Below are 27,207 nucleotides of genomic sequence, written 5' to 3' on the forward strand. Positions count from 1 at the left end.
GTCGTGTGTGTGTGTGTCCATCTGTATACAGTGTATTCTACTGAACAGAAATGTGTACTTCGGCTGTAATAAAGCACTGCCTGGCCTACAGTATGTAGGTTGGGTGGATGTGTGTGTGTGCATGTATGTGTTTGTGTGCTTGACTGACTGCCCTGTTTAATTTCATGTTTGAAGATCATTTTTTGTTTTGTTTTTGTTCCAATAGGTTCCGTTACTGTATGCTGATTTTTTTAATGTTATTTTTTACAGCTTGTTTTTAAATACTTAAATAAAAACATTCAAATGACCAATTTCTTGCCCATTTCATTATTTCTTTGTGTGGTAGGTAATTGCCAGCATTGTTTTGGGGAGTTTTTCCATTGTAGGCCTACTGCTAAATTCGTATGAGACGAAACACCCTTTGTAGATGGGGAAATGACACCTGACATAAGAGACATGGTTGGGTCCTCGTGGTGGTTTCCTGCAGGATGTCACCTTTGCTGTACCCTACCTTTGTTTTGGTTTTGATGGATGCATCCACCGGCGAGTGAGGGCAGCCTCGTGCCGCCTGTCGACCAATCGCGACGGTTCTGACTACAGCGAGGAACAACGGTTCAGTGGGAGATGGCGCCCAGCTCGAAATCCGAAAAGGACGACAGCAAACTGAAGACTCAAAGGAAACACAAAGACCATGTCGTGAAGCTTCTCATGCGCGGGAAGGTGGGCATCTATGACATAACAAAAAGTTCAGACATTGTTAAAACCCGCTTCAGTGAATGCTCCATGTTTTCAGTAGCTCCTGGGGGCTAGCTGCTAACTACCTCGGAAGCGAACTAACATAATGGCAGACCAGACAGGTGGCTAATCAGCTTATTGCTACAAAGTATGAAACAATGAGTGTTTCTCTCTCTGCGGCTCTTCGTTTAGTTTACTAACAGGCTCGGAAGTCAGAGTGTAACGCTAAATTAAACATGTTAGCGTGCTAACCTTTGAAGCCAATGGTAAACATATTTCTGTTATGTTAACGCTCATCAGCGTTAGCTTCAGCTACACCGCAGAGGCAGCCTTCAGTAACTCCACAGTTCATTCAACCCCAGACCTTAGATATAACGTTAAGTATTGAACCAGTTCACTTTATAGACAGCGAATCTGCTGTGTTTGCGCGCGTGCCCAAACCTTTTAAATACTCTGGTATTAATGTGCTCCCGGCATTGAATGGAGCCCAATGTCCTTTGTAGATTTTTCATCAATAATCACTAAAAAAGGCTTATCCTATAATATTGCAAATCGTATATCTTTTACATAAGTTTGTGTTTTCATGTTGCACTATTTAATAGTTAATTGCCTTCATCTGTATCCACTCTTGCCTGTTAGCTCTCGGGCCAGTTTTCTCAGCGCCTGTTCAGGAAGCTACCACCCCGAGTTTGTGTCCCACTAAAGAACATTGTCAGCGAAGAGTTCCTGAGAGCAGGGTAAGTGTATATGTGTGTGTTGAATGGATTTGTTGTTTCACATCTCACAGTGTTGAAGTCATCAGAATATGTTTTTATGTGAGACAATGTGAGGCCACAAAAATGAGCATTCATTGGCTGCCCCCCATAATACAATCAATCTGACTAATAGTGGAAACATTACATTTTTGACATTGACTAAAAACAGTTTTCAATAAGTATGTGACATGACATGTCCTGACTGATACCCGCTCTGCTTAATATGGTGACTTTCTGCTCCTCATACTAATCTGACGCATCATATTCAGGCATCCTGAACTGCCAGCAGAGCCGGCCCGAGGCATAAGCGAACTAAGCGGCCGCTTAGGGCCCCCGACTGCCTGGGGGGCCCCCTAAAAAAAAAAAAAAAAATTTTTTTTTTTTTTTTTTTTTTTAGTTTGTGTGTTTGATATTAACATCATACTATGCAAATGTGAGTTATCATACAAAAAAAGGAATAAAATGTTTTGGTCTAGATAATTAATAGCCTAAAAATTTAATCAGTTCATCTGGGAGGAAATCCGAAATTGTCACGTTCACATCCATGCACAGTGTGTATTGAGTTTATTTAAAAACAATTGGAAATGGGGCTGCCCTCAGTTGCCCATGCACTGTGTATAGTCTATAGCCTTCAGCCTCGTCTGTGGAAAAAAAGATACAGTAGCTGGACAACAGAGTTCTTCTGCTTCGTTCCTCACACTGCATTTAAATGCATTCACTATATTACAGAGAAATATGTCCCGTAAAAGAAAAAGAGCTCCAAGCCCAACCCATAATATTTTATTTTATATTACTATTTTTATGGAAAATCCATGTGTCCTTCTTCAATAGCTTCTAATTCATTTGACCCAGTGTCTCCAAATTATTTGTTCATACAAAATTTCTCAGATTTAGCCTCTTAATTTTCCTCTCAAAGTGCACCAGATTCATGCATTTCACTTTAAAAAGGTTAAAAAAATCTCCCGGGGGGGCATACCCCCGGACCCCCCTAGGAGGGTCTGAATCGAGGCTGTCTAATATTTTCACACAGCCGCACAGTGGAGGCACTAGCGGAAAACACTGGGTGTGTGAATGATATTTAACAAAGATCTATAGTTTCAGCAGTGCTAACATTGGAGAGGGGCCCCCTAATCATATTTCGCTTAGGGCCCCCTGAAGGCTTGGGCCGGCTCTGACTGCCAGTGACCATAACAAACGAGCGTGAGGATTCACCATGTGTAATATTGCTCAAGCTGCTGCATATTCAACAGGTGCATTGCTCTTTTGGGTTCCAGACATATATTTCTGGGCTTCACCAAATGTGGCCGCTACGTTCTGTCCTACACCAGCGACTGTGGAGAAGATGACGACTTCTCTTTCTATACATACCATCTATATTGGTGGGAGTTCAACCTGCACAGTAGGCTCAAACAGGTAAAGGAAAGGGTTTGTACTCGAGAACTAGGGCTGGGTGACATATCCAGTATACACATTTTATCCAGAGATGTTCTACACCGGATGTATAACTGACTTAATCAAGAGATTTGAAATGTATTAGTATATATATGTGTATTGGGATATCGCCCAACTCTCACTAAAACCATAATGTCTTCCATCCAGCAGATTCACATATGAACTGATAAATACAATTGGAGAACCTGGATAAATCTGCTTAATGTACAGACATCTTGTCCTTTGTCTCATGTCCGCCTTTTCTCTCCAGGTCCATCATTTACGTCTGTTTGCTGGAGAGGAAATCTACAGTGACCTCTACCTGACTGTGTGTGAATGGCCAAATGACCACTCCAAAATTGTCATCTTTGGCTTCAAGTAAGGAATAATAATAAATACATCGATAGCAGCTGTGCAATGCTGATTGATATTAAGGTAGACTTATGTCATTGTGATGTGATGTGTATGTTATTAGTCATTTTGTGTGTAATGTGTGTTTCTACCACAGTACACGCTGTTCAAGCACCAGTCTGATGAACTTAATGATGAGCGATGAAAACAACAGAGACATCTACATCACCATCGCCCCCATGCCTCCTCCTAAACCTTGCTCTCACTGCTGCCCAGTTCCCTCAGCCACTACCATACGCACAGGTAAACACACACACACACACACACACACACACACACAGGTAAGCACGTGCATACACACACTGCACTACTTTACTGTTGTCATTGCCTCTTTCTCATCCTTTCCTCCCCCTAGGCAGTGGTGAGTGTCTGGAGCATGGCTATGTGCTCAACAGCAGATACCAGGTGGTGTACCCGTTCCCCACGTTCCAGCCAGCGTTCCAGCTGAAGAAGGACCAAGTCATTCTATTAAACACTAGCTACTCGCTGGTGGCCTGCGGCATCTCACTCTGCCCGGGTAATAAAAATGCAATAGCAAAGTATCAGTACATTCCTTCATAAAAAAAGCTGATGTGCTAATCTCATGCTTTTTTTTTTAATCAGCAGGCTGTTGTTGTGTATTCTGATTTCAGCATTAGTTATATTCCTGTTCTGTGCATGTATGTCTGTTGCAGGAAAGCAGGGTCAGTCATCGCAGATCCTCTACACAAAGAGAGCAGCTCTAGCCAGCCAAGCTACCTCTGCTTTCTCCTCCAGCGGCTTGGCCTGTCTTTCCTCGCTACCTCAGGGATCTCCGGAAAGCCGACTTCCAGCCAGCAGACCCGCTCACATTCCCTCCTCGTCTCCTTGCCAGTCCCAAGCAGCCGTGCGTGCCAGGGAGTTTGCAGCTGACCTCTTCAGGCGGGCCCAGGGAGCAGGGGGGGCCAAAGACAACGATGGCCAGGCAGAAAAGAGAAGAGCGGATGACGGTGGAAAAGAGGCAGCACCAGGAGACAAAGGGATAAACGTAGAGAGGGGGATGAGAGAGGAGGAGGAGGAAGAGAGACGGACTAGTTTAACACACGCATCAACGTCGGGTGGAAGCCACAGTTTGCCACAGCGCCCTGGACTAGTGATGTGTCCTGCCTCCCCTTCCTCAGCACCCTCGTCCCCTCTGACCCCGTCCTCGTCCCAAGAAAACAGCCCCAGCGAGCCTGGATACGTCAACTACTCACGCCTGCACTATCGGCTCCAGCAGCCGGGGGCAGCAGAGCAAAATACAGAAGGTGAGGACAAGAGGAGGGGACTGAGAATGAGGCCGGTTCTACACGTACATAAGCTGGTATATTCTTGAGACCGCAGCTTTTTCTGTGCAATTTGGCCTTTAGTCCACACGCAAACATCACAACTTGAAACCTCTGCCACAAAGTAGAGATTTTGACAAACTCTGAGGTTTTTTTGAAACGCTAGACGTATTTATTTGCTTAAAGCAATTGTTGTTTACATCTACATAGCATGCGCCACCCTCTTTCAAGAAGATGCTCAATGTGCTCGCTCACAATATTCTCCTATGGTGTTTGACACTATATCGCCACCTAATGGCCTAGTACGTCAGCGTTTTCAATAGCCGTTTTGAGTTGTCGCCAGTCTATGGTTGTTGGGTGTACGGAGAGAGCACTTTTCTAAAATATCTGTCGGTACGTGTAGTAGTCATGGCCTGAGCTGTCAATCCTGAAATCCTCTGTGTTTCCTTCCCTTCAGGTTATGAAGACGATAAAGTCCAGCTGCCGTTCACCGTCACTGACCACAAAGGACGTAACCTGCAGCTGCTCACTGAGCCACACGACGGACAGGTGCGTGGGTGTGTCGGTACATCTGTGGACCTGTATTGGTCTCAAATTCTGTTCTGGAACTTAACATTTAATCCATGCCTATGATTTGGCTGTCACTGTTGGCAACCTGTGTCAGACTTCTTTTAATGTTACACACAGTACAATGAAAAAAATATTCTGCAAACTCAGAAAAACCAAAACAGTTAAATTTTAATATAATGGCATTTACTTGCCCATTATATCTATGACATAACCTGCCTTCAGTGTGTTTATACATAATGATCTTGTTACAGGATAACTGTTAACAGTAGAGCTGCAACGATTAATCGACGAATCGATTATTAAAATAATCGCCAACTATTTTGATAATCGATTAATCGTTTAATAAAACATTTCCAAATTCTCTGATTTCAGCTTCTCAAATGTGAATATTTTCTGGTTTCTTTCATCCTATTATGACAGTAAACTGAAATATCTGTGTGTGTTGGACATAACAATACATTTGAGGACGTCAACATGGGCTTTGGAAAATTGATTAACATTTTTCACCATTTTCTGACATTTTACGGACCAAAACACTAATCGATTAATAATCGATTAATCGAGAAAATAATCTACAGATTAATCGATTATCAAAATAATCGTTAGTTGCAGCCCTAGTTAACAGCATTCCTGCTTAGTAGAACATGTCGATTCAGTTTTGTTTTCTGTTGCAGAGTGTTTGTGTGGAGCAGTTGACTCTAGACTTTGAGTATCTCATCAATGAAGTGATTAGGAGCGATGCTGCTTGGGCCCCACAGTTCTGCTCATTCAGCGACTATGATGTTGTTATATTAGATGTAAGTACACACACACACACACACACATATATTGTGAATAAGAATGTTTAAGGATATTGGAGGAAGACTGTGTGTCTTCCTCCAATATTGACTCGATTACAATGGAGTCTCAATAGGCCTGCAGTCTTTGGGGTTAACTGTATATTTCTTACAGAAATGTACTCGAATCAATGTACACATATCCTATCTTGTTCCAGACACTGTATTTGCTACAGTAAACACATGTAGCATGTTTCTTGACTGAAAACAAAAAAAAAAAATGACCAGGACATATTGTGTGTTTTGCTATGTGTCAGGTGTGTCCTGAAACCAACACTGTGATGATCAACATTGGTCTTATGTTACTGGCCTTCTCTAACTCTGAGGAGGAGCACTGCAGGTACTTGTCCTTAATGAAACTAAAGCCTTTTTCAGCCTAGCATCCGCCCCCCTGTCCTCTGTCTCCACTGAGTCTGCCTCTCACCGTTTGTCTTCCCAGGCCAAACACGTACCATTCCAACCTGCAGGTCAGCTGGGACTTAAACACAGGCATGTGTCGCACCGTGGGTGTGGGTGACCTCACAGAGCTCAAGGGTCAGACCAGGTGAGGGACTACTGTTCTCACACACACACACACACACCTGTCTGTCTCTCTTGTGTCAAAGGTATCAATCGTTCATCTCTCTCTTGTCAGTGGGAGTGTGTGGAGCTCTTACAGGAAGTCCTGTGTCAACACAGTGATGAAGTGGCTGGTTCCTGAGAGCAGCTGCCGCTACATTAATCGCATGACCAACGAAGCTCTACACAAAGGTGAGTTCTGGACACATCTGGGCCTGCCGTCCCACACAGACCAAGTAGCGTCCCACAATCGTGTCTTATCTGTGACTGCTGGGGAGTATTTAGTAGACATTGGTGTTTAATGTACCTCTCGTTAAAGCTGGATACGAATATGGAAATTAGGGATGCACCGAATATTCGGCCACCGAAAAAGTTCGGACGAAAATGGCAAAATAAGTCATTTTCGGTTTCGGCCCGAAACAGTTAAAAAGCCGAACAACATTACCGAAAATTGGCGAACTAAATGACACTAAGGAAATATGTTTTTAAAAGAGCTGCGCGCTTGTAAACCAGGAAATGGCAGTAAAGAGAGACGTAACCGTGTATGCGAGTCCACGTCTCTTTGTGAGCGCGCAGCAGGAGCAGTTTGGAGCGTGCATGAAAATGTCAGAGTCCAGTGTGGGAGACTTTTTTCAAACTGGATGAAACACGGCGCAGACAGTGCAATGCTTTATGCAGCATAAAGTTAAAACGCTCGTCCAACACTGATGTTTAATCACCATAGAAACACAAAAGCCTTGCGCGAGCGAAGCAGCGATTCACCCGGTGAAACTCTGTGACAGTGTGACAGTTGGTAACGGTGTCACTCACAGTGACACCTCGCCGGTGAGGGCCGCCGCGCAAAAAAAACTTTAGTTTGATATCTAAAATGATAACCGGAGATATCCTGTCCGTTAGCGCTGTTGGGGGAAAAGGCTCCTACGGTCTGATTGCATTTCTCGAGCCTGAATACACAGAGCCAAGTCGGCAAACTGACAGCGCGACTAAATATATGTCCAGCAAGCCGCCTCCCCCCGTTAGTTTCAGTCAATAGACGAAAAGGTTACAATCACCTCCTAAGAATGGACATTGTTTAAAGCCTCTCAGTCTGAACATTATGGTGGCAGCTGTGGTGCAGTTTTTTTTAGAGCAACTCAACCTGCACTGCAAAAAATGAAGAAAGGCAATAAGTCGATCTTTTTGTAGATTCATCCTCATATAAGTCAAGGTAAAAATCAGTGAGAGGTTCACAAATTAATTCCTAGTAAAATATTAATTTTACTCTTAGATTTGAAGGTTTTACTGTTTAATTATTTATTTAGGGTTGCTTTTTAGTTGTAGGCTATGTTTGAGGAGAACATTTGGGAGTTCATGTAGCCTATGCAATGTTGAAATAATTGACTAAATAATAAACAAAACTGCAAAAGCCTCTTTCGGTATTCGGTTTCGGCCTTTCGGCCAACTGTTTAATTTTATTCGGTTTCGGTTTCGGCCAAGAATTTTCATTTCGGTGCATCCCTAATGGAAATAGTGGAAAATCACAGGTGTAACTAATAAAATGAGGATGGCGCTGTTCTATTTACAGTTTTTGCCGAATGCTTACACACATGTTGCAGACTTTGGCCCACTGTGTCAAAACTTAACACACAGGCCGAATAGGACAAAGCACATGGAGATAAACTTCTAATTTATATGGCAAAATGAAACTCTTGAAACAAAACCTAACAATCCCATTTCAAAACAGTTTTTAGCATCAAAACAATACACACATGTACTTGTGAATTACTCTTTCCTAGCAGCAACAACACACAGATGTGCTTTATGCAAAACACAGCTGTATTCAGTTCTTTGGATGGTTTTTGACTTTACAAGTTTCATACAGATTTTTTTTGCGAAAGATTGATTCACTACAGTTCATCTAGACACATGAAAATAAAAATAAAAAAGCTTCTGAAAAAAAAAGTGTATTTTGCAATGTCATTGTTTTGGCCAACAAAAAAAACTAATAGGTATTGCAGTTCAACAAGTAGTTCAGTTTGTCAATATAAACTCTGAAATAATTACAGTAAAATAAAATAAAAACAGTGTTGTAAGGAATGGGGCGGGTGGAATATGAATCTTTTGGATACGGCCTCCCGTTTGCGTCTGGCCACATCGCCTCATCAACATCACATGCAATGTCATCCTTTGAGAACCAAGAGCGAAAATATTCCTGATATCCAGTCTAAATGTCCTAATTATGGAGCTACTGTGTAGTTGGGCTGGACTCTGCCCAGGCTCCTATATTGTTAGGCCATGATCTATAACATGGTCCACTATAGTGACCCTGTTGTATGTGTCTCCGTCTGTTATCGTCCTCCTGCCGCTTTCTCTCCTCCTCTTCCCCTGACTCTTACTGTCTCACAAAGGAGCTGAGCTCACCTGAAGTCTATTTGTAATGCTAAGGCTCACACTGATTGGTATTTAATTAGCTTATTTTTTTTTATTTATGTGTGTGAGTCTGTGTGCTTTTCCAAGTTTAGTTGTGTTTTGAATTTTAAATAGATGTGTTTTCCCAAGGATTGCAGGTGATTTCCTTTTTGACCAATGTGTCTTATGTAAAACACTGTGTTTAGTGTTTTGCAAGAAGTGTGTTGGAGAATTTCAAACACAGTGCAAAGCATTTATTGTGTTTGTAGGGTTGGTGCTTGTGTTTATGGCATGGTCACCAAAGTTAGAGGTTGTGATGCTTTGGGCCTAGCAACCACTGTAAGTGTCCCTGTGAGAATTTATGTCACATTATGTATGGCCGAATTCCATTTAGCTGATATTTTGTACAGCCTACTGATGCATTGTAGCTGGGACAATTGCATAAAACCAATAATGGTAACAACTGTTGTTTCCTGATGTCATATCAAATGTATTCTGTGAAAAGGGCCCCAACCATGACACTAAAACCAAAGCAGCTAAAAGGAATTCAGCCATCAATTATTTTAGTTATATATACCTGAAGTTTTGCTATTATTATCAGACTGGGCTTGGCAACTATTGGAAGTTTTCAAACTTTTTTTTATTTGATTTAGGTGCTTGTATAGATAATTGTGAAGTCTAATTTGAATCTTCACTCATCTTCTCACCTGCAGGCTCGTCCCTGCAAGTGTTGGCAGATAATGACCGATGTACCTGGATTGTATTATGAAGAAAGAAGAGGGCCGCACAAGCACGGCCTTATCATCAGTAGGGAGCTCTTAACCTTAATCTGAGCCCAACGCACACTTTTCAGTGACTGGGCTTTGGTAACATGTAGTTAAGACACGTGTCAAACTGAACAAAGAAATTCCCTAAACGAAACTATATAGATGATTTTTTTTTTTTAAGGTGGTCTATGTTTAATTTTACAGGTTTCTTTTGTAATCACCAAAAACCAAGAGCTGGACTGAACGAAGATTTAGTTTTTACCTTATTTTTTTCCTTTTCTTTTTTTATACATAAAGGCATACTGTTATTGTAGTGTCAGTGTTTTTTTCTCGTGCGTGTCTGTATCTTAACGAATGCAATATCTGCACCTGTGTGATGTTCACAAGGGGATTTCATCCAAAAAGGGTTTGTGTATGGACAAGCGTGTGCATGTTTAATTTGTATGTGATATGACCGATTATTTTTGTTGTTTTCCCTCACCTGGTCTGGACCAGTTCAGTCCGGCTGTGTCGATTCATAAGGCTGCAGTATTTAAGATGTCAAATTGAACCCAGGACTGCATCCGTTTTCGTAAATGTATGTCATGGGAATGGAGGGTTGGAGTCATCTGTTAAGCTGGTTTACGTCACACTGTATGACTGTGTTCTATTGGGATATTTTGTTAAAATAAAACAATAAAAAATCCTTGTGAGTCTGTTGTATTTAGAATGGTACACCCAAAAGGATCTTAATGAATCTACAGTGCATATCAGCAGCTCCCGCCATGAGGGTTGGGATCCTGACAATAGGTCATGAGATAGTAAACATTAGGACTAAACATTGTGCTACACAATATCTTCATATAGTTTGGACTTTCAACAGTGAACAGGAGAGATAATGTTCTAACTGCTGGTTCACTTAAGCCTCTTGGGGACAAAACTGACTTGTAGTGGTTTAAAAAACATTTAGCCGCTCGACACTAGGTGGATTCATGCATTGGAACATGTGATATTGGTTAGGTTGAGGTTTAAAGGTGCAGTGTGTAATATGAGATCATCAAGTAAGTTCTACAAAGTTCTAGAATGCAACGCTCCCTGGGTAACCCCAACCCTTTAGAATAATAACAGAAGCTACAGTGGCCTTCAAGGACAAGAACAATTCTAAATTTTAAACAATGCACCTGATGACATTCCAACTATGACACTTTCAAGATGGCGGCACTAGGCTTTGGTCCAAAATATGCAGAAATATGGACATATATGAGACCCTTTCTAAGGGAAAACATTATAATTGAAAAAAATCTGTTCAGCTATTATGCACTAAATTAAATGTACTTATGGATATTATAATTACTTTCTACAAAATCTGCTAGGAAATAAAACCCAAAATTCTACACACTGCAGGTTTAAATGTGTACACTCATTGTGCTTTTGAGACATCTATGATGCGTTTCATCTTCTAATAAGGTGTGACACAACACACCTCTCGTTGAAACCCCATTCACTGATCTGAATTTATCTGCTTACAGATAAATTAGGGTCAATGTAACCCCAGGGGCTTCATTTATAAAGCTTGCTGCTTACATAAACCTTGCGTAGACAGGCAGAAATGTGCAGCGGCAAAACGTTGGTATTTATAGAAAAATAATTTAAGGAGAAGTGTGCGTATGCTTGGGCTCTGTTACTTTGTTTTATTTCTCTTGAATAACTCAATAACTGAATCTCGTGATGCTTTGTGGTGAATTTGAATAGCCTCTATCACCAGAGTTTGCAGAGCAGACCGTTTCTACAGGTTAGGGGTCACTGGTGAGGGATGAAAACACCCATAGATGGACTTGTGTTTGACTTGTGATGAAAGAAGTTGTCTACTGTATTCTGGGATATTAATAACATGTGATGCACCCCACACACAGATATAAGACACTGTTCTGAGGCCTTAAGAGAGAGCCGATGCGGCATCTCAACCTGCTGCTACCATGCACCTCAAATCCTCTCTATGTCCTGTCTAGAATCTCTTCAATACACCTGAACACTGAGGAAAAGTCCAGTCTGCGCCTTGGTCTATTGTCAAGCCTTGGGGAACAATTCGGCTACTTCAACTTCTTCCGGTAAATATTTGGTGTAAGGGAAACAACCAAGAACAAAGTAAGTCTAAATCGGGGAAAATAAATGGCACAAGTTTTGAGAGCAATCACATCCTTTTTAGTTAACGGTGAGAATAAAGCTACAGACGATCACAGATCAAAGTACAAAGGTCTTCAGAACAACATCAAGCATATCTCCCTCTAGAAAAGCTTCAGCAGGACAAGCTTAACGACAGAATCCACAAGTCACATTAACATTTGTTTTAAATATAGAATAGTGACTGAGTTAGCAGTTGATTTTATCTTTCCAGTCAGATAAGATTACACGTTAATATACCCTTGTTTTTTTTTTAAGTTAGTGCTCTTTGGTGGGATCTGAGTAGACACACTTGAAGGACATCCCACTACATCCCATTACCATTTCTAGCTTTTCCCTCCCAGTCCCAAAGTCCAACACTTTAAAACATAAGCTGCTGGTTGAGCGTGTGCTCTTTGGGAAGGATCCATCCAGAATGTCACCATATTTATCACATGCTTGTTCTATCATCATCATCATCATCTTCATCACAATAAAAATATAGCTCAATAATCTGAATGGGTGGACATATCACAACATTAAGTCATTAAGGCAATAATGGTTCAATTACAAATAGCCTGGACAATGTTCACAAAAGGTACATAATAAAGGGTGATCTAGAAAGTTTTCCACAGTGAAATCCAGAAAATCTGCTTTAAACTACAAAAGCTGGTACAATGGTTACCATGGATTGGATACAGTGAAGTGAGTGCTGCTGTATGGGATGATTCAAGCGTTTGCCTTGTCCTGTGGGCCCGTTCAAGCAGCAATGCATCTACGAAGGTCAGTGTGTGCATATCAGAGATTATGAGCCATGGTTGAAGAACGGCCAATTGGGCAGAAGCATCACAACAAGACTCAACTCTTTTTCTCCATCACAGAATCATTATATTTTTGTTAAAATCTCATGACAACACCATGTCAACTACGTCACAGGACCTTCATTTATTAATCCACGATACAGAATATATAGAATACAAGCTTTTTTTCGGCGCTAGAAATCTCTCAAAAGGCACAGGGTAATGCAGTAAATTGGCCAAAAATTCAAGTTGGCATATATAGCTGTCAATTGATAACTATGTGCCAACAAAATTCATGGCGCAGTATCATTCCAGATGCTACTCTGAGGTTTAAAAAAGTGTATATTTCAGACAGTCCGGCTCCCTTGCATAGTCAGTGCTTTAAAAAAGGCAAGGAGAGTGATATTTTTTTTTAGCACAATGAGGAACACTGGAGTCTACTCATCTCTCCACAGCAATCAGGTCAGTGGTTAAGGCGGGGTTAGGGAGGAATCAAAAAACATTCATATATATATATATATATGTAATATCCGCACATACACCATATTCAGTGTAGTGTGGTCTGGACAGTAGTGGCCACTGATATCTAGACAGGGGAAGGCACAGGGAATGAGGGAAGGATGTGACTGAGGTGAAGGCAAAGACGAGAAGAATGGCAGCACAAAAATACAGGATAAAAAAAATTGGCAAATCTCCCAACTTTGAGACAGACAGCCGCACCCTCGACAGCAACATCTGTTTGTAAACCATAAGCGTATACGGGACGATCGATCGGGATGACATGATAGGAAACGTAAAGCAAACGTGCGTGTGTGTGTGTGTGTGTGAGAGAGTTTGTGTGTGACAATTGAAGCAATGATTGGCTAAGGTGTTGTCCCGCGGGGCTCATTCAGAGTGAGCAGGTTTAAGCTGGTCCGGGGCTGCTTGGCGAGGGGCTCCATGGGCTCCTCGTCCACCGCCCTCAGAGAGCTGGACTGCAGCACCAGCTCTCTGCTCTCGTCATCCGTCTCATCCTCCTCATCCTCCTCTTCTTCTTCTGGTGGAAGGAAAAACAGGCGTTGACATGACGTTAAAAAAAAACCCTAGAAACTCAAACATGCATGTGAGGAGAGCCGCGCTTGAATTTACCTTTCTCCAGGTCCTGAGAGGTTCGGCTCTTGACTGTGCTGGCAAACTGCAAACACAGAGGAAAGGATGGGACATTCATAAAGGTGTGTTCTGGAAGTAAGGACTGATCTATGTGAGCGGCTCAATGTGCAGACACATACCTCTCCCATGACCGCAATGGGTGTGATTCCTTTAGCCTGGGCCACCCTGTGCTCTATCAGGTAGTACATGTACTCATCGTACAGCAGGCGGATCAGGTGGAAGGAGCCGAAGCTGGCAGCACTGCGTAGGGTCAGGTCCCGGATCACCATGGAACTGGTGTGAAAGCAGACAAGCTTTAATATCACACATGCTCATTTTCAGGTTCAAAAATTGGAATTTGGATCTGGCGTGGACACTGTTTTCATGTTTGTAATGTCCCAAAAAATAAATTTTCTCTCACAGTGCCATTGCTGAACCTCTTATTTTCTCAGCCTCTGTCTGGAACGCTCCGTTTTAGAGCCTGTCTCTTTAAGCCCCGCATTCCAAAAAGCCCAGTCTGCTCTGATTGACCCTGAATGTAACTGCCGGTTTGAATCTAACCGGATGTTAAATTAAGAGGTATCTGGGGGGAGAGGGGGGGGGGGGGGGTGCTTATCACAGGTAGAGGTAGTGCTAAGTTGGGTTGGTTATGTGGGGTTGGCATAGCTTCTCCCCTCATGATTTCATACTGGTAGAAACATCTGACTGGGGTTTTTCAACACAGAAAGGTAGAGGAGAAGAAAAAGAGAGAGGGTTTTTTTTCTCATACTTTGGGAATATATAGGCACATCAGGGACCCATATTAATGTTGAATAAACAGCATTTAGCTAAATATATGACCCTTAAAAAACAAAACATTCTTCTACATGACCATTTTTTTCTAGTTCCGCCCTACCTATAGAAGGACCAATTCAGCAGGAAGACCTTGGCGGCCTTTGGTAGGGCCACATGGTTGCTCTCGTAGGGCTTCAGGGCCTGAGAGACAACACCTTCCAGCCAGGTGGCCCACTGCTCCAGAGAGTTCTGCTGCTGCAGGGTCATTTTAAAGTCCTGCTCCAGCCGCTGTACCACACTGTCTTCACACTGACACACCCAGGATGCCTGCTCCTGAAGGGGACACAGGGTGGAAAGGTGTCAGTGCTCTGCTAAAACACCAACGTACAGAAATGGAAGGGGAAAGAGGGGAAAGAAAAAGGAGACAGTAGCGCAGACCTGTACGTTGGTGAAATCAACCCGGTTGAGGTCTGAGAGCATCTGGTTGATCTGGGCTGAGTTCTGGAGGACGGCGCGGGCTGCCTGGGCCAGGTGGTTGAGGCTGGTGTAGCGCCGCAGTGTCTGGGAGAAGGACCCTACACACACCACCTGGAGGAAAGATGGAGGAGAGACAATGAAGGCAGACTTGATAAGATGGTACGTGTGAGGAAGCAAGCACAATCAATATTCATTCAAGCTTTTTGTTATACTCAAGAGATCATTGAGGGGGTGACCTTCATTTACAATGATGTGGAGTCAACATCATAACGAGATAAAGACTTAACATGTTATAACGTGATAAGACACTTAGCACGTTAATACGTGATAGCTTTGTCAACCTGAAATTTGGAGGAGAAATATCCGTGATGTGGGTCATGTTTTTTTAACTGTTTCCATGCCAACTACCACTGGACGGTTTACGTCAGAATCAGATACTGACTGATCTTGTTATAACGTGATACGCCTTTATCTGGTTATAACATAGGTATCAGATTTGAACATGATACATATCACATTTTAATGAGAAACTGATCATCTCAGATAAATGGTCATAAGAATACCTTTATGCGGACCATCTCCTCTGGGATGTTCATCAGGGCACCTGTCAACCAGTTCTCCAGACTCTTGGCAAAGTTACGGATGGCCTGAGTTAAGGCACCTGAGGCAGTGATGGTGGTGATGTAGACAGGAGAAAGAGTCAATGAGTTCATATTAACATTTAGTAACAAGGTCAAATCCCTGAAGGACCAATGTTCTCTTGTCTTTTCAGGAGGGAAAATGTGTCATTGCCTGACTAAACACTTCAGCAAACAGGGCTCTTACGGGCCTTTCTAAACTTACTAGGGATGGGTCTCAGTACATCGGGGATGAGGATCTCCACCAGAGTCTGGTAGAGCAGGTTGTCACACTCTTTGGTCCAGTGCAGGACCGGCTCAAATTTACACAGCACCACCAGGCAGGATTTGGGGAGACGCTTCTCAGACTCACTGTGCCTGGAAGAAGCACACCAGACAGTTGTGTCACACCATTCATACTCAATTACAGCAGCTGATGAAGTATTCATATAGTATTCCCTTCATTGGGTTGTGTGAGTGAGTGTGTGAGTCACACTTACAGGTCGAGGGATTCTGAGTCACTGCTCTGGTTGAACCTCCAGAAGGATTTCCACAGTGTCTCCACAAGAGTGAACTGTAGGTTGACCATCACGTCCATAATAGCCTGATGGGATCACACACAACACCACACAAGCGTCCTATTAACCCGACTGCCCACTTCTGGCGTCGCGACTGCTTGACATTTTCATTGGAAAGGAACATTTGGTTCCACCTTAGACGTAGTAAAGGGAGTCTGTTGATGTCTTGTACCACTTATGTTCCATACAACAATTTAGCTGCATCTTTGACATTCGATAGCCGACTGTCAATTAAGCTGGGTTTCAACAGTAACAATGTGCACGTGTGGATAATGAACAAAGCCCACTTCTAGTCCAGAGTATAAAAGTATGAGTGTTTCCATGTCCCTGTCTTTGTCCCTGCCTGCCTACCTCACAGTGTTCCCTGTAGAGACTCTGAAAGGCCTTGAGGTGTTCAAACAGGATCCCGTCAGGCAGGGTTCCATCTCGCAGATCAATGTCCACAAAGTCTGGCAGCGGCCGTGAAGGCTCTTCACAAGGAACAATAACAGAGAAACAGAGGGAACACACAGAGGAGCAGTGACACAGGTCAGTCCAATTCTTCAACCAATCATTACATTGAAAATCAAAAAGCATCAACGGATATGTAATGTTGCTATAAAACATATATATATAAAAAGGTTAACATTTGGCAGAGTACAGGTGTTGCTCACCTAGAAACTGCTGATACTGCTGCACCTGTGCCGAAATGTCACACAGCGCCCCCGTCGGCTGCTGACCCAGTCCACCTGATGTCCCATTGGTGATGCCCGGTGTCTTCTGAACAGGCTTTAGCCTATTGGACAGATGAATCATCCATGGGGGGGGGGGGACAGAGAGAGAAATACACAGTTTATTTAGCCAATTGGAGCACTAAGAAACCCACTTTCAATAACGTCCCTTTGTTTGAATGGATCTTTTTACCACAAAGATGCACTTATGCCCGGTTCACTTTTTTGTGTGTTATGTGTACAAACGTCCCCCAAAGGCCAAAAGGACAGAACTACGTGGTCGTGCGTGGATACCTGTTCTTCTGTGAGAACGGCGTCTGTCTCATGGCCATATGCTGCTGCTCATCCATCAGTCTGAGGAGTGGGGAGCCGGATTTAATCCGCAGACCGTAGTAGTGGTACTTAGAGTTCCCTCTGAAAGACACACATGAAGAGTTCAGAGAATGCCCTGAGATAATCGCTCCACAAGACTAATCTGTGTATGTGTGTGTGTATGTATGTTTATGTGTATGTGTGTGTGTATGTGTACTGTATGTGTGTGTGTGTGTGTGTGTGTGTATGTGTACTGTATGTGTGTGTGTGTACATATACCTGGTCCCTAATCTCCGTGTACGTAGCCCCATGAAGACAGACCTGATGAGTTTGCCGAAGGATGCGGCGTTAACAGGCTCTAGCTTCTGCTCCTGGCAGTGCAGCAGGTAGTGGTAGTAGAGGGTGCAGCGAGGTAAGCTCACCCCCTCCGCCCCCTCGTAGTTCTCGCATAGCCACTGCACCTGGGGAAGACGGGCATCCACCGAATCCTTTTTATTTTCTGCACTTCCATGTCTCTAGATTATCACAGGCACATCTTTCACTCTGAACTTTTGAGTACTCACAGTGGCAGGCGGGGCACGAGAGTTGGGACTGGAGTAACTCTGTCCTCCTCCTAACACGTAACCTCCCTGAACGACGTAGCCCCCTCCGCCAGCAGCAGCTCCCCCGCTATTGGCTCCCACCGTTGCCACGGACAGCGACTGCGAGGTGCCAGGGCCGGTGAGGTCTGAGTCGGCACTGGGCGGGGCTTCGTAGTAGGTGGAGGTGGAGGAGGGAGGAGTCTGGGAGTAGAGAGGCGAGTCGGAGAAAGAGTAGGCGCTCGATCGTCTGGACAGGTGAAAGACATACATACACGCATAAATGTACCGTTGTATGACCAGGAAAGTGGCATGGTGTGTGTGCAATTGATCGTGTGTGTGTGTGTGTATTTGTGTGAGCATGATTGTTAATAAGATATGTAATATGCAAACAGAGCAGGTTTCTCTGTACTCACATGTTGGAGGTGGTGAATGTGGAGTCTCCTGCTCCGTCCACGTACTGCACCTGGCTAGAGTACACATGCTCCACCTGGACAACAAGCAGACAAACCTTTAATGCATTGATACCATTAGGAGACTCATTCATGCCTGATGCCAGCCAGCACAACAAGCTGAATACACACAATATTATAGTATAGTATACACACAATATTGACATACTATTGTATTACAAAGTTGTAATGGCAAACAACAGTTGTCCATGTACATATCCAACAGACAGTAAAGGTCACCTATTGTGAAAAATGGCCTCGGCCAGCAGCGGACCCGGGTTCGATTCCAGCCTGCGGTCGTTCTCTGCATATCACTCCCCTCTCTGCCCCATTTCACCTCTGTCTCTACACTATCAATAAAGCATAAAAATGCCAAAAAAAATCTTAAAAAACAAAAAATTCACTTTTTTAATGGTTCATAGTATTGCCAAATAATAATAATAATAAATAACAATCTCTTCTGCCTCTTTTTCTCCACCTCCACCTTTCTGAAAACCTTTCTGAGATCTGATTGGCAGTTATATTCAGGGCCAATTAGAGCGGACTGAGCTTTTTAGAAGGTGGGGCTTAAATAGACAGGCTCTAAAACGGAGCGTTTGAGACCGAAAAGAGTCGAATTAGCGATGACACTGTGAAAAATATAGAGGGTTTTTTAGGACACTGAACCATGAAAACAGCTTCTAGTAGAAAAGCAACCTACACTTCAGAACCTGAAAAAGAGAAGAATATATGTGGCCTATGTAGATGGTAATGGGTATGGGTAGGTGACGTGCAGAGCTCAGTGTTTTAGGTTGGGTCTCAGACAGCCTGACAAGAGGACTGTGACATAGGAGAAAAAAAATACAAATCTGTTTATCCATCTGTAAGACTGGACATGGTCATTCCTAATGCATACATCATTTGACCTTTACACTTCCACTTGAATGTGTTTCGTGTAGTTTCTTTGACAGGATAGGAGGAAAGGTTTTTGCAGGTCTTTTTACCTCCTGGTTAATGTGCAGGTTGTTGATGTGGCCGCTCTGACTCCTCTTGGCTGCCTGCGACACCGCTTGCAACACTGACCTCTGCTGGTGGTGGAGTGGAGCCACAGTGTATGACAAGCTTTTTTTAATTTGATTGAATACAACTTGATTGTCATTGCACAGGTAAAGTAGAGCTACTGAGAACACTGAGAACTGTAGTTTGGCCTCTAACTAGAAAAGCAACAATGCAATAAAGTGCACAGAAATGTACACGTGTATGGAATAAATAGTAAGGGAATACACTAAAGGTGTGTGCAGTATGAACAAAAAGATAGACAGTACAAGTAATGACAATGGTGGTACATTTTATGTAGAATGAGCAGTTGAATGGGAGATATGAATGCAGTGTAAACTATATACAGTCTATATACAGTCTAGACAATAGACCGTATAATGCAGGGGTGTCAAACTAATTTTGGTTCGAGGGCCACATACAGCCTCTCTGATCTCAAGTGGGCCGGACTAGTAAAATAATGGCAAAATAACTCCAAATCCCTAACTTTGTTTTTCAGTAATGTGCTTTATCACTCAGCCTACATTTGTAACCTACATTATCATGGATCACAAGGGATCTCTGTACCCCCAGGAAATGTCTTAAGGTTGCTGCTGGCCATGGGAATAGGAGGTGCGGCGAGCAGCGCCGCAGCAAACATTTTGGGGGTATTTTGCTCAAAGATGCCAATGTGCACTAATGAAATAAACAACTGTTTATTTGAATACACAAATACAACAGACACTGACCTTACAATTGTCCAATTTTGTTTACTATATGTACAGGTACACATTTTGTGCAAACATGCAGACTGTACAAAATACTATTAAATAAAAGTGCAACTTCTACTGTTTTGATTTATTTTTAAATACAGAGCTTATTGGTTGTTTTGGAATTCGTTTTTCCCAATTTAAAACAAATAAAGCAACATTGAAAATTAGGAAATAAATCTTGTAGGCCTACACTAGCATGCTCCTGCTCGTTTGCGCACACAGAGCCGCAGACACACCACGCTTGCTAGTACATTAATTGTTCAGCACTAAAAATAAAAATAGTTTTATTTTTATAAAAAAGTAATAAAATAAATGTACTAAAAATAAAAATGTTTTTTTTTTTGGTTTTTACTTTGCCATAAAGCACTGTAGGAAACATTAATAGCGGTGAAGCAGGATTGCCAATTACCATTTCCCACGTTGCTAAAATGTGCTTTTTTTATTTAAGCTGCCCCCTAGCGGCAGGAGTGAGCATTTCGGTTATTTCTTTAAAAATTCATAACTCCTCACAGGAATGGGCTAGAGACTTACTTTTTTTTTTGACATACTCAGAAATTTATGCTCTACAGGTCGCGGGCCTGATCAAATCATCTCGCGGGCCGGATCCGGCCCGCGGGCCGTATGTTTGACACCCCTGGTATAATGTCTATAATAACCGTAGGTTAGTATAGACAGAAGTATAACTATGTATGGGTATGTGAAAGCATATATAGTTGATGTAAGCGGTTGGTTGCTCTATCATTGGTTATGACTTGCTCCTTCATGGTTTAAAGTAAACAGATTTGTTGGGTTTGTGTATGAGTGGTGTGCATCTTACCTGCTGTGTGGTCTGCATGGGTTGGACAACCTGAGTAGGAACAGCAGGGCCGGTTGGGCTGGAGTCTGACAGGCTGTCATTGGAGTGAACAGAGCCCTCTAAGGATGGGTGGAGGGAGAGAAGCTTGGTAAATAAAAATGGTAAATGGACTTGACTAAAATAGCGCTTTTTAGACGATTTTCTCAGCCCCAAAGCGCTTTACAATTCTTGCCACATTCACCCATTCATACACACACTCATACACCGATGTCAGTAGCTGCCATGCAAGGCACTCTCTGAACCATCGGGAGCAATGTGGGCTTCAGAGTCTTGCCCAGGGACACTTCGACATGTGGCGGGTAGGCGGGGGATCGAACCTCCGACCCTGCACTCCAGAGGACGATCTCCCTACCCACTGCGCCTCAAGCTTGAGTCAGACGAGCGGAAAACAATAGAGTACACAACAGAAAAGTCACACACCGTTAAGACAAGTTCAGTACTCACGACACACTGCTTCCAAATCGTAATAACAGCCATTACAGAACATCCTGAAACAAATGATTGTTTTTGATGTTTTTTTTTGTTGCTCTTTTTTGTTTTGTTCAGCTGAGGAGGAGACTGGTACTGGGGAGGAGGGAGAGTGTGTCTGTCTGTACACCTCTCCCTTCATCCTTATATCTGGCCTACAGGAGGACAGCCTTGGACAGCTAATCTCCCCAGATGGAGAGACAAATCACTCCATCTTGTAAACAGGCAGATCAGATGAGAGAGGGAAATGAGAGATACATGAGGGGATGAAGGAGAGAGAGGGGGGGGGAATAAGAGGGCGGATGGTGGGCGGAGGAGGGGGTAACATTCACTTCCTTTGTACCCTTTTAGGTGACAAAACAATAGTCTTGATAGCATGTATATCGAAAAGCCAGCGCAACCCTGCAAGAGCCACTTGTTCATTCAATTTAGTTTTGAATTTGGTTACTGATCAAAAGGGAAGGACCAGTCTCTCATCAAAATAAAGAACTTTTTGATTTGAACAATTTCAAATTCCTCTCATGACACAATACAGGAGCGAGAAATAAGAAAATAATATAATAAAATACTTTATTAATTAAGCACATTAATAGGATGTTACTTTCTAGGTAGTGTTTCCCACAGGCAGACTGCTGCATAAATATCGTTGTAATCTTTTTATAGACTTTTATACTCGACTACATTATTGGACTCAAAGGGGAAAAGCCTAATGGGGGTACTGACTGAACAATATAAAGAGGGAAATGTCAATGTGTGCGAGCCCTTCCGGTTCATCATAACTGTGTTAAGGTTAACCCAATCCTGAAACGTACAGCTAAAACCAGAATGGAGAACTTTGGACTGTGACCACATAAAAACAAACCAAATCTTGTTGATAACACAGGCATATTTCACACAGAAATATACTGTTAGAATGTTCCATCATGGGCTATTGTAGGAAGCACTGCAACTGTTGGTCCATAAATTGATTAGTTCATTGATAGAACATTAAACTATTCTTTATTTTCACCACCTTTACATCAATTACGTTTTTTATCTTCATAAAATATCAAACATTTGTTGGTTATAGCAGCTACAGAGGCATCGATATGGACTGTGATGGACATTTGTGTTTTATTAGGATATCAATAAGATCTGTATATTCAATTGGTAATGAAAATAATCTTACTAGATAGATGTCTATTATAATATTATTGCCGTATTGAATTGAGTAATTGAGTGAGATACTTATAACGGCCCGACTGCTTCTACACTCCTTTTCCTTTGATAGTACGAAGTCCCTGCTGAACAGAAAACATTGTTCCTCTCTTGTTGGTTGTTACCATATTTAAACTCAGTGTATAGTTATACTGTATAAATGGAAATAAAAAATGCAATGGAGTACACCATCCTAGGCTGCTATCATACATCAAGTTTGGATATACAATACAAAAAAACACATTAGTTAAAGTGTATCTCCTTATGAAGACCGATAACTAAGTCAGATGCGTTACTGTACTGAGCAGAAGCAGCTACTTTACTGTAGTCCATGTTAGAAATATGAAGGAATGCCATAAGACAGTTATTCAGCTAACAGTCAGCCTATTTGATGAAAAAGAGACAGGCCCCAGGCCTGTGGCTCCCTCACTCTGGGTGAGAGTGCACAGTGTTACTTGATCTAAGCCGGCAAAAATATCTACGAATAGACGGCCCTAAAATAAACACACAGACAGACACACACCACGGCCATTTCTATCTTTACCATTGGTTGACAAAGTTTTTCAAAATACCGACTGGTTTCTTAATGACTGAGCATTTGAGTTTTAATTCATGACACATTTTGAAAGTGAGTCAGTGATTCTAGAGAATACTTTTTGTCAAAATCAGTGAATATCTCCTCCATGATCCACTGCTTTTGCGTACTGTGTGTGGTCGTAAAAAAATTAATCCAGTGCTAATTCACAGCCTAGGCGTAAACGGGCATATTACTAGCTATGGTGGGCCCTCTTTGTTTACATACCCTTTGTGTAGATACTGTACCTGTTTACAAAGCCTAGGCTGGGTATTAACACCAGAGTTTTTTATTCTTCAGAATCGCTCTGACTCCCCCTTTAATTCATTTGAACTAATATCTGGAAAAGGTCCGCAGCCTTGAAATCCCACATTAAATGAGCTCCCAGAAACTGTCACATCTCATTAGTTACAAACCTAAAGCCATGTTGATGTAAAACCCAATTTCAAAAAAAGAAAGATCACTATACCACTGACTGTGAAAAGCTGCAGAGTAGAAGCAAAGTCAGGTTTAATCTATCAGTGATCCACGCTCCCACGTTTGGGACCTTGCAGCCTAGCAACCAAGTCCATAAGCTTATTTTGTCCACATAATGTATGCTCCGCCCCAAGCAGACAAGCGTATACTACATCAGGGCTTTTTAGATCTCTGATTTTCTTCATGCTACTTAATTTAAAAGAAAACCTGTGACCTATTACATGACCAAGAAACACTGAAGTAACAAACATCATCACCAAAACTAATAACAATTATAAATGAAAGATGTTTGGTGCTTAATGGTGCTACAGCTACTGATGACCAGCCCTGAACTGCAAACACATTTCTTTGTGAAAATGTTGCTATTCAAATGTAGATGATCAAGTAACCCCTATACATCATTACACAGATCAACTAATATAGAAAGAACTAGTTTACATTTTTATCATTTTTTATGATTAGTAAAAAGAAGTTGATCAATCGTTTTGGTCTATGAAATGTTATGAAAATAGTGAATACACCTTTGTCAAGCACCCAGATCCAAAGGTGATCCATCCAAATAAAAAAGCTGAAGATATTCAATAAACAATGACATAAAACAGAGGAAAGCATATTGTCCTTAAATTTGAGAGGCCATTAAAGCACAAATATTTCCTTTTCTTAAAAGGTGCTACGAGGAACTTTTAAATATTTCTGAACTTTTTCCTCTGATTATCATCAATTACATCAGTGCAAAGAATGCTATTTTTATATTGTTTTTCTTAATGCCTTTGTCATGGGTACGCTCACCCAGGAACAACAGCTGGCGTGGTAAAAACACTATCGCTTTTGTCCAAAGGGGGGCGCTAGAATGAACACAAACTGAAAGTTCCTCGGAGCACCTTTAACTTGATAAATCAAAAAAATTGCAATTCCAGGATTATTGAAATAGTAATTTTTTCTTTTTTTCAACTGCTCCTCAAAGAGGGCAAGAAACGACCAGGAAGGGATCATCACGATGGGTCCTGGGAACCAAAGACAAGCATGTGTCATCACCTCAAAGACTTTAAGGACCAAGAAGTATGCACAACTCTCCTCTGCACCCATCCGTACCTAGACTCCAGCACTGTTTACCGGACAACCTGCCTACTGTCTCCAACCAGCATCTAGCTTTGTTTCTCACACCTTTCTCTGCAGGACAAACTGAAGCTTGCAGAGTGCATGCATGTCCTATCATGTTGTGTCTGTCAGCTAGAACATGTGTATTGTGCGTGTCTTCACATGTGCGTATTAGGAAGGTATCAGTCATTCATATCAGTCTCTCACCTGTGACAGTGACTATGATGTACTGAGGCGAGTTGCTCTGACCATTACTCTTCTGTTGTTGGATGTCAGGGATAACGTAGTGCTGCGATGCAGTGGCCAGAACCACTGACTTCTCACACTGGGCCGGGGCGGGAGGCGTTTGAGAACACAGCGCATCCTGTCCGCTCTTTGACGCACCGGTCCGAGAGGCTGGGGGGATGTCGGAGAGGAAGTGCGCAGTGGGCGTCTTGGCAGGGGAGGGGCCGGTGGAAGAGGCCGTTGCTATTATGGTAACGGCATTGGTCTGCTGCTGAGGATGAAGGTCCTCTGAGAATCCAGGAGTTGCCATGGCAACCGAAGCTTTGAGGCATGTACTGTGAATGAAATAAATAAAAAAGAGATAACTCAATTAATTGAAGTGCTTAAGAAAAACATGCATAGCAACACACTTCGCTTTGGCTGGTTATTTTACCTCTGTGTTTTGAACACCACACAGACCTTGTGTCTGTGCCCTCCCCTCTGTGTGTGTGTGTGTGTGTGTGTGTGTGTGTGTGTGTGTGTGTGTGTGTGTGTGTGTGTGTGTGTGTGTGTGTGTGTGTGTGTGTGTGTGTGTGTGTGTGTGTGTGTGGAAGGAACATACACCAGAGGAGGAAGTAAGGCTTTTGTCTGACACTAAGCAGGAGTCTACAGCTTTTCCTGTTTGGTGCAGTATGAAACACAGTACGAGTATAAGGACCATAAAATAGCAATTAATTAAATGTACTAAACAAGGTTCATGGACCATGACAATGGTGTTTTGAGTTGAACAAAACACTAAAATAACTAAATAAATATTAATCTAAAGTAAGGATATGGAAATTGTCACGTGTTATTATCTGGTAATAAACTGTATAATATGAATCCTTGAACTGTCAGTCAGGCCTGTGGGCCATCCCACAGGAAGATAAGCCACTCCTGCATAAACCAACAGGCAAACAAGACAATCAGATGATCATCCGGCACACCGTGTTCACTAGCGTGACCTGCCCAATTCAATGTCAGACCAAAAACTTTTTCAAAGTCACACAAAGATTACGAAACATACAAGAGTCGTGTTTGGGCGTTTAAAACTCACGGCAGATCTACTAGCATGAGCTGTTTCATGTGCTTTTTTTCTTGTATCTACGTGTGTGGACAGTTCACTTGAAAAGTGAGAGTGATAGCTTCCCCAGCTAGCAGCTCACGTTGAGTTGTGACGTTTACGCGAGCTGAGCTGGTTGCTTGTACTCATGTTGGAAAGTCAAGAAAGCTACCACCACTGCACCCATCACGTGCCACTGTAATTTCAGCGTAACCGAAACAGTAAGAAACAGCCCGAACATTCAAACAAATGAGCTGGTAAGAAAAAGTGCGACTTGCACTCAGCCAACACACCCGCCATCTTGTGCTCTTATCAAAGATTTGACATCGCCATAACAACGATGTGCGTTTGGAAAAAAGATAGCAACCAGTTCTTGTCAACCGACACGCTCGACCGATTTCACGTTAACGCTGACGACTGTACAAGCAAGCACGCGTACATAACTAGGATAGAATGGAATCACAATTAGGATATATTTTACTTTTTCACCTCTAGTTTATTCCAGTATTGTCCTTTTTTAGTCGTTCAAGTTTTTTCCCCATAGATTTAAGTTGTTATTGTTGACTCCCGTTGCTTGGCTGTTGTCGCCAGGACTACCGTGACTATGGCGCCTTGCCTTCACCGGGGCAACTGTTGCTACCCTCTCGTCATTGCCCCGCCCTACACTGAATGCTGATTGGCTGTTTTGGGAGGTGGTCGCAGCGTCAGTGACAGAACCGATCGTTGATTGGCGGAAAGTCCCTGTCTGTCACTTTCACTAGGGCCTAACGTCAAATGACCACTTCTAGTGTTACTTTTCTGATTGCTCAGAATGTCAGGCAGATAGATGATGGAAAAGATGGAATTCATTTCATATAAAATGTTGCCGCTTATCCACCGCTTATCTCTGCTTCCTATATACACCAAGGCTCATATAAATAATTCATATTGTTCACTATTGAGAAGTTCAACATTGATTCGGGTTATGCTGATGACACACACAGCACAATGTAAGGGAAAGAAAGGCCAGCAAAAGGTCACAGGTGATTAGATAGCAGACTGCTCTGTTGACATCAACTGCTGCGGCATCATTCGCCGCTTAATCACAACTTTCCTCTTTTTTTTCTACAGGTGCATTGTTGCCCCCAAAGGTCCCCGGTCTTATCTCTGGCCATGATGACGAAGAA

At 42.5% G+C, this 27,207-nt stretch overlaps 2 protein-coding genes across 6 annotated transcripts; one reads left to right on the top strand and one right to left on the bottom strand.

Moving 5' to 3' along the window:
- Nucleotides 1-586: 586 nt before the first annotated feature.
- dcaf15 (DDB1 and CUL4 associated factor 15) lies at nt 587-10,380 on the top strand. Its single transcript, XM_080030117.1, has 13 exons — nt 587-699; nt 1,354-1,451; nt 2,744-2,882; nt 3,172-3,278; nt 3,409-3,554; nt 3,667-3,828; nt 3,986-4,576; nt 5,052-5,143; nt 5,839-5,961; nt 6,258-6,340; nt 6,440-6,544; nt 6,635-6,750; nt 9,660-10,380. Exons 1-13 carry the CDS (start codon nt 604-606, stop codon nt 9,713-9,715), a joined length of 1,914 nt encoding a protein of 637 aa, XP_079886243.1. The 5' UTR covers nt 587-603; the 3' UTR covers nt 9,716-10,380.
- A 1,530-nt stretch (nt 10,381-11,910) lies between these two features.
- rfx1b (regulatory factor X, 1b (influences HLA class II expression)) lies at nt 11,911-26,652 on the bottom strand. Of its 5 annotated transcripts, none has more exons than XM_080030193.1 (18): nt 26,531-26,652; nt 24,943-25,295; nt 20,883-20,980; nt 19,262-19,342; nt 18,243-18,316; nt 17,812-18,076; nt 17,528-17,709; nt 17,231-17,350; nt 16,880-17,001; nt 16,578-16,696; nt 16,149-16,252; nt 15,875-16,026; nt 15,595-15,692; nt 14,993-15,142; nt 14,676-14,887; nt 13,921-14,074; nt 13,781-13,826; nt 11,911-13,685 (listed from the first exon to the last, which is right to left on the bottom strand). In XM_080030193.1, the coding sequence occupies exons 2-18, from the start codon at nt 25,268-25,270 to the stop codon at nt 13,516-13,518; spliced, it is 2,475 nt and encodes an 824-aa protein (XP_079886319.1). In that variant the 5' UTR covers nt 25,271-25,295; nt 26,531-26,652; the 3' UTR covers nt 11,911-13,515. The 5 variants fall into 5 exon arrangements, with proteins under 5 accessions (XP_079886319.1, XP_079886317.1, XP_079886318.1 ...); XM_080030191.1 differs by having other exon boundaries at nt 11,911-13,688; XM_080030192.1 differs by having other exon boundaries at nt 19,262-19,345.
- Nucleotides 26,653-27,207: the final 555 nt, after the last annotated feature.

This window comes from Ammodytes marinus, assembly GCF_949987685.1.
Source record: "Ammodytes marinus genome assembly, chromosome: 6".
In the NCBI taxonomy this organism is placed as follows: Eukaryota; Metazoa; Chordata; class Actinopteri; order Uranoscopiformes; family Ammodytidae; genus Ammodytes; species Ammodytes marinus.